Source organism: Adelges cooleyi, unplaced genomic scaffold, assembly GCF_023614345.1.
Source record: "Adelges cooleyi isolate 19-005CV unplaced genomic scaffold, UGA_ACOO_1.1 ACOO_flye_CR_arks_rails_tigmint_CR_PRNA_248, whole genome shotgun sequence".
Classification (NCBI taxonomy): Eukaryota; Metazoa; Arthropoda; class Insecta; order Hemiptera; family Adelgidae; genus Adelges; species Adelges cooleyi.
This window is the reverse complement of record NW_026095913.1, coordinates 2344217-2351554: the sequence shown is the minus strand read 5'-3', so window position 1 is coordinate 2351554 and position 7338 is coordinate 2344217. Positions and strand designations below refer to the sequence as shown.

The following is a 7338-nucleotide window of genomic DNA, read 5'->3' as shown; positions in this document are numbered from 1 at the left end:
TGTTTATATAATTTGTTTTTATGAATTTAACATAATAATGGAACTATTGTTGTGTACACTGAAATAACGTTATCGGTTAATTTGTAGACTTTTAGTTATGACATCCGGTGGCCAAAAGTAAATCGTGATTCATTTTTAGTGGAAAATATCATGTATAATAATTTGTTTTATACTTATGGTTATGTTTGAACGTTTACTAATGAGCTCGCAGCAACACTCCCAACAGCAGACAATGACGGTCTTACGGGGGAAATATGATATTATAATACTAGAAAAAAAAAAATGTTAAATATAATATGTTTTTAGCAGTCGTGCTGTGCCGAACATGTTGTTAAACTAGGCGCACGCGCGAGACAACGCGTTTACATAGCAGCTGATTAAAATACTGATTATAATGACAATGTACTCAATTATATAGGTAACTGAACTTTTTATTATCGGTACGGTTGCAATTTTCGTCTTAGAACATATCGAGGCCACCATATAGTGTTTTCGTGGGTCCTCGCTGACGTTTTTTAGTATACAAAACAAATAGTGCTTAAGTCGTCCGTTTTAAAAAGAAGTACGATTATTATTTGTCTTGTTTAAAACAAAAAGTCTAAAAACTATAACGCTGTGAACATGTCGATTGCAGAGTCATGCGACGAAAAACGTCCAGTTCGCAATTCCATACCAGTCGTCTACGTGAACGGCACTCATTACGAAGTCGGATACAGCGTGGTAAGTAAAATTACATTAAAAAAAAATCACGAGTATAAGAGACGTTTAAGAACAGTCCCCGTAATGAGGCCACGAGTAGCATTTAGGATTTCCCTAAAGATGCACAAGCGAGAGAAGGGATAGAAAAGGGAGTCCTTACAGAAAAACTACTACCTAGGAATACCTGTGGAATCCAGAGAATGCCTGAATACTTAGATAGACCTCATATTGCTCTTTAGAGATCCAATGGTCGTCCTATAAGTTTTCCGGTCCGGTTTTCCCCAACACTCGAGGACTCTTAATTTAGATAGAAAAACGTTTAGAATAACTCCATTGCTCTTTCCCTGTTATACGGGATAGCATGTCAACGAGACGCACGGCAAAGTGTGAACAAGATGACACGCTTGGCATACTACTTGCTTGTAGAATAAAATGCAAGCGTAATAATATTATATTTGATCTATGTTTTTCCTATTTTTTGTGTGTATTTTTATCAACTTTAGACCACCAATTATAGACAATCACTACTTTTAATTAACTAAATACGTAAATCAAAATCTATAGATAAAACACACAATCATTTGAATAGCTACTAATAAAGGTTATAGTATATTATTAACAATTATAAAAATATTCCCATTCCTCTTAACACTGTAATATTGTTACAATGATTTTTGCTGTAGCAACTAATATACAGTATATATACCTAATTGCAGCATTTTATTTTGGTGATTAGCTTCGATGTGTAGCTGAGAATGTATTGTTTTTACAATGATGTGTTATTATTATTTTTTTGTCTGGACCCACGACATCTCGTAAACCGCTGAACCGATTTCTTCGTGTAGCAACTCTATAGATTAGAAATCACACCTGAAAGGTACTTTAGTAAGCAAAAAATTTTAAAAAGTTACCCCTTCCCCACCAAAATTGAGAAAAACATGTAAAAAATTTACCGTATATATACCAGCCGCTTAGGAGGAGTTTGAATACTTACACACGGACAGAAGAAATATATATATATAAAGATATATAAATATAAATTGGAGAAGCATTGAAATTGCGAAATATATCGGCGAATGAGTTTGTAACATATATGTCATAACTGTTAACATTTTATCTAGGGTTTCCCTTAATTTACCCGTTACGCATTTGCAACCAAATTCAGTTAGGTAAATAAGAGGTCAAAGTCGGGGCTTTTTTACACACACAACTAATTATAATATAGGGTTATGTTTTTTTATGTTTTTACTGTTTAGGGGCGGACTAATGGACAAATGATAAAAGAATTTCTAAAGGCTTATACGCCGTTGCAAGATGATTATTTAAAAATGATTGCCGAACCGGAAGGTCGAGCCATTTACGAAGAAAGCTTGAATTCGACAAAAATGTACTTTCCACAGTATGTGATCGAGCTGCAAGGCGTAGCTGACGGCGCACAGGTCTCTTTTGAAGAGGTGCGTTTTGAGTCTAAAGATTTTAATTTGAAAACCCCAATAAACTATCAGTGTATGTTTGTTTATAGCTATTTCTGATGGCTTTGGACGACACGTTGCCGGTAAATTTAAAAAAAGGACCGATAGAAAAAGGACCCGTCGGATGTACTTCGCTCATGATTAACCAACCTAATGGACAGGTAAGCCGAGAATTATTATTTCTATATTAAACCGAAAAGATAATAATTATAAATGTACACGGAAAAAAATAAACACAATATTAATTTCTAGCTGAAAAAACTAAATAAATAATTGACCCAACTAAATTTTTAGATGGCCGAAGGATCATTCCACGTGAAATCGCCTAATGGGTATGCGACTATAATTAAAAAATGTTTGACATTTTTATCATACATTCTTTATAGGTCCTTAACAACAACAAAAATTTTAAAACATTTTTTTTTGGACCTAGGTAGGTTAATTAAAAAAAAAAAGCATCCAAAAACACCTCATGTTCCCGACTCTGTAATTTAACTGTCGATAGTGGTATAGACATGAAACCTGAACAGTTAAAATTCTAATTAAGTGTACTTTAACCATATTTCAAGAAAATATTTCACGTGGAATGACCCAATTTTGTAGTTTTTCTTTTTGAAAAATACTTTTATTTGTGTTTTTTTACTTTATTGAACAATAATCTAAATTATATCTTTTTTTATTTTTTATCAACTTTTAAAGTTTAAATGGTAAGGTATAATATACTTAATTAACTTATTAAATTAAGAATAATTTGCTGAACATTTTGACTGGTCGATAACCAATTTTGGATATTGTGCCTTCAGTTTTATGCTGACGTTTCTAACTCATTGCAGAATCCATCTCCCGCTTCCTTGAAACCAGTTATCTCGACCAGTGGAGTGTGCGTGTCATGTAGCTTTTTCTTTGTACGTTGTGCTTTTTTTTAAATTCTTTTCATATTTTCTTTCTATTTTGCACCTGAAATTTTCATTTGTTTGGACAGAGGCTGTGACATTGATTGGTTGGTTTAATTTTTCCTGTTGAATAATCGATTTCATGTACCGTTGTCCACCTCCCGCCCTAAACTTTTATACATTTAAAAGCAATGAACTAACACTGGTTATCGACCAGTTAACCAGTCAATTTTCAGCAAATTATTTTTAATTTAAAATTTGAATTAAATATATACGTTCCCGTTTAAGTTTTTAAAGTTGATAAAGCTCTGGAAAAAGATAACAGTTTTAATATTGTCGAAAATTACAAAATAACATAAACTAAATTGTCCCCAAAAATAAAAACTACAAAGTTACAATTATTTTAAGAGACAACGAGTGTCTTACGTTAAGCTGATCACCCTGTGCACACATTGTGCTCCAAATATTTTTAGCTCTTCGAATAAAATACCAAAAGAAATAAATATTTTTGAAATTTCTTAAATAATACAAAGCGAAATGTTTTCAAATGAAAAAGTACTGAATTTCAATTTTTCCAATAATCAGTGGAAAGCATCTTTTAAATATTATTTAAAAATTAAAAGTTTGATATTTAATTTTGACTTGGATTATCGTAAGATTTAGATTCACGTCGGCGAATCAATAAATTACTCAGCAGTCTGTAAAAACGTTTTATTTTTCAGTTTTTGGGACACACGGAAGACGCGATGGCCGCGACCGAGGACCATTATTACATTGTAGCAGCTCACATAGTACCCAGTGAGGACGAATCCGGTGGCATATTCAAAGCCAGGGAGGAGAAATTCGAAGCGTTGGCTTATGCAGGACATTTGCCGGGATACGCCAGCGGGCACAATTATCACGGTGTCGTGTTCTCGATCAATACGCTGTGCACAGACAATCCACTCAGGGGCCGCATACGTTAGTTGTGCTAAGTTCCATGGGCGAAATTTGGGAGGCGCTTGGGTGTGCTTAGCACAAAAAAAAAAATTGTGTTCTGAGTCTATAACACTTTTAACTTGTACTTATAATTTATATTCTTTTATAGCGCGCGAGTTCATCACCAGAGCGTTGTTGTCGACGAGGGCCGACATGGCAGAAATTATAGAAATACTCACCAACAAAGGCGTGGGCACCGCCGATGCTTTCAATGTGAACTTGGCCTTTTTGAACGTGCCCAGAGATTCGCGAACGTTCTACACAATCGAAGTGATGCCTTACAACGGAGAACCCAAATCCGAGGTTTACCCCACTGAATTCCCTCTGGGCAACAACTCGGTGCACGCGAACAGGTGAACACAAAGTCTTGGATTTGTTCGTATAGGTTGGGTTACTGGGTAAAAGTATTTAAATGAGGGAATCAACCTGTTAAAACCCAGTTTCTTGGATCTTTTGGATCATATGGAATGTTTAAATTTTTAAAAAGGGTTATGGCCAATAAACGAACAAAATAGGCGAATACGTCAAGGAGACAAAGGCGGAACGTGGTTTTTTTTTTTAATTTCACTGAAAGTTTGTTTTTTTAGTCGTAGTGTCAAAATGAATTACATAAACAAACGTGTCATAAAAAATTAAAAGTTAAAAGGCTTGATTTTCATACCCTAGTGTCTTTGTAGCAAATGAACTTTATCTAGTCGGCCATGAGAATTTTTGTTTGTTTGCCAATGAAACATTCATCATTGTTTACAGGTTACTCTATTTAAAGCCGTCAGATGGTCAGAGGGAACTACGCGGAAGCAACAGCAGCGCGTCAAGAGAAAACCGGTACAAAGTACTAACCAAAAACAAAGTTGCCACAAGTTTAAGAGACATGTTGGAAATAATGGGCAACCGGGACGATGGCAAGAATAGTATATTTCTGAATTGGCCAAACGACATTGGCAAAACCGTTCATTTGGGTAAGCGACAAACCAGTAAATATTGAAATATTGACTGTAAGCTGAAAATTATGACAATAATACATTCACTTACATTTAAATTTCAATAAATGTAATTTTAAATCATATGCAGAGTGCCACTTAGATCACTTATCACGCAAGATATGAGATATCACCGTCAATTGTATTTAGATGATTAGTAATAGTCAATAGACAATAGTGTGGCATGAGTCTTTAGAGCACTACAATTTTTTTAATAAAAAAAAACATAAGATTACATTGGTACGTCCAATAATTGTATATGCCTCTGAAACATGGCCCTTAGAAAAACCGAGAAAAGAATATGTCGACATCAAAAAGGAGAATGGAGAAAAAAACAAAATGATGAATTGATTGAGCTATTTCAAAGGCCAGATATTCTAAAAGAAATTTGAAAGAGAAGACTCATGTGAGCAGGTAACGTGAGGAGAGAACAAGGGTCTTTAGTAAGGGTGTCGAAGAAAGATCACGGTAAGCAGTTTCGTGTACGATGGGAAGATTTTGTTAAGCACGATGAGGTAAAAGTAGGACCAGATTTGCAGTAGAGGATAACAGCAGTCGATAAGGAGAAATTGAATACAATTTATTTGGCGGTATGGTCTTAATGACCGGTAACCACAAAGAAGAGAGAGAAAGAGAAAAAAACATAGGTGGTCACGGGTTTTATAGACTTTAGAATTGTGTTAGAATAACTTAATGATCAAAAGTGATGAATATACTATTTCAGAGATCTCTAAGGTGGTGGATTTTAAAAACTATACCTATTAACGAAATTATGGCTATTTAAAAAATAACGTTTTGTTTATGATACAGTAGAAAAACTTGAGATAACGAATTTTTTTATTGCGCTAAACTCATCATAAAAAAATAGGCATAACGGGTTCTGCGTAACCTATGTTTAGGTTAGAAAAAAAATGCTGTGATAAAAAAACGAGCTACCAATAAATAAATACCAATAAATATGCCTTTGGTTTAAGCGTAAAAACAAAGTTTTTGCGAATAAATTGCTTGTACCTAATCCCTAATAAACAGGAGTGTATGTCTTTGGGAAAACGATTGAAAATTTGTCAACAAATATTTGATATTTAAATTAAATATAGTCTCCTATGACGCTTTGCTACTGATAATAGAGATTATAAAAATTATTAAGAATAATGTTAGATGTTAATAGTTATGCAATAAAAAAGTAAGAATAATACCTAAAATGTCAATGTACGCTACATGCCCTGCTTAGATCTTCAGCTAATAACTTATGTGTCCCCTTTTTTCTTCTAGCATCCTGGTCTATTTTCTGGTTTCAATTAAGTAGGTAATTAAAAAAAAAGTACCGTAGTAAAAAAAAAAACCTTCTAATAGCGTATTTTCATGTTAAAAACTAACATCTTTTCAAAACTAAAACAAAACGATGATTTGTCACCGATTGTGATTCAAAAATGACAAACTACAGTTTACTTAGCAACCGTCAACAAATTTATTTCCGCCATAAAATTATTTATTTATTATCTTTGCGATAGGTCGTTAAGGTCTAGCATTATAATATAGATAATATAATAACCATTTTTATGAAGAAATAATTAATATTTATTGAACGGTTGGAAAATGAAAGAATATGAAAATGTGTATTGTATGAGAATAACTCCATGGCGATTGCATATCAAAATAGCAACAATTTCTTTTAGTTTTTACTCTCAAATAACATTATATACTAATGTTAACACAAAGAGTCAGTCAACCCCTACGATAATTAATATTATTAATTATATTAAAAATAATACTTAAAATGTTTTAATTTAGTGCTGCATAATATTATAAAAACAGCAAAATAATAATATTTTGGATTAAATAGAGGAGTGGGGGGCAATTAGAAACTAATTAGCAAATATTGGACTATTGTTGTATCGCTTGGATAGAAAGAAGTCATTGATACTGTAAATTATTATAAAGCTACAATTTTAATTTCTATACATTAAACTACTAGAATAAAAATGTATTTATTAGTGTAATTTATTTTATGTCTAATTATCTCAATACTTTACGATCTATCCTAACGATTTTATTTTAGGCGTTTTCGACTTTGATAAGAAAGTTTGGATAATGTGGACCAAGAATCCATTGGACAGCCCGCCTCTACTGCAGTTGCCACTCACGTTTGTAGACATGGTCGACGGCATCGACGAAAGTCATTCTGAACTTTTGTAAAAACGAAGAAACGGCCTTAATCATTTATTGTCATATTCATAGTATGTAATTTATTATAATTTGTTCTTTATAATGGTTTTATTTATGTATTGCATTTATTAGTAAATCAATTTGGATAAA

General features: G+C 33.0%; 1 protein-coding gene across 1 annotated transcript; it reads left to right on the top strand.

Annotated features, from left to right (window-relative positions):
- The first annotated feature begins 338 nt into the window (after positions 1–338).
- On the top strand, positions 339–7338 carry LOC126837290 (uncharacterized). Its single transcript, XM_050571137.1, has 7 exons — positions 339–720; positions 1956–2153; positions 2222–2332; positions 3787–4024; positions 4152–4395; positions 4793–5001; positions 7082–7338. Exons 1-7 carry the CDS (start codon positions 622–624, stop codon positions 7216–7218), a joined length of 1236 nt encoding a protein of 411 aa, XP_050427094.1. The 5' UTR covers positions 339–621; the 3' UTR covers positions 7219–7338.

Excerpts from the sequence above, each read along its gene's own strand:
- LOC126837290 (XM_050571137.1), top strand. The coding sequence starts at position 622 with ATGTCGATTGCAGAGTCATGCGACGAAAAACGTCCAGTTCGCAATTCC. Across the intron at positions 4,025-4,151 it reads TCCACTCAGGGGCCGCATAC|CGCGCGAGTTCATCACCAGA; the intron begins GTTAGTTGTGCT and ends ATTCTTTTATAG. Across the intron at positions 4,396-4,792 it reads AACTCGGTGCACGCGAACAG|GTTACTCTATTTAAAGCCGT; the intron begins GTGAACACAAAG and ends CATTGTTTACAG.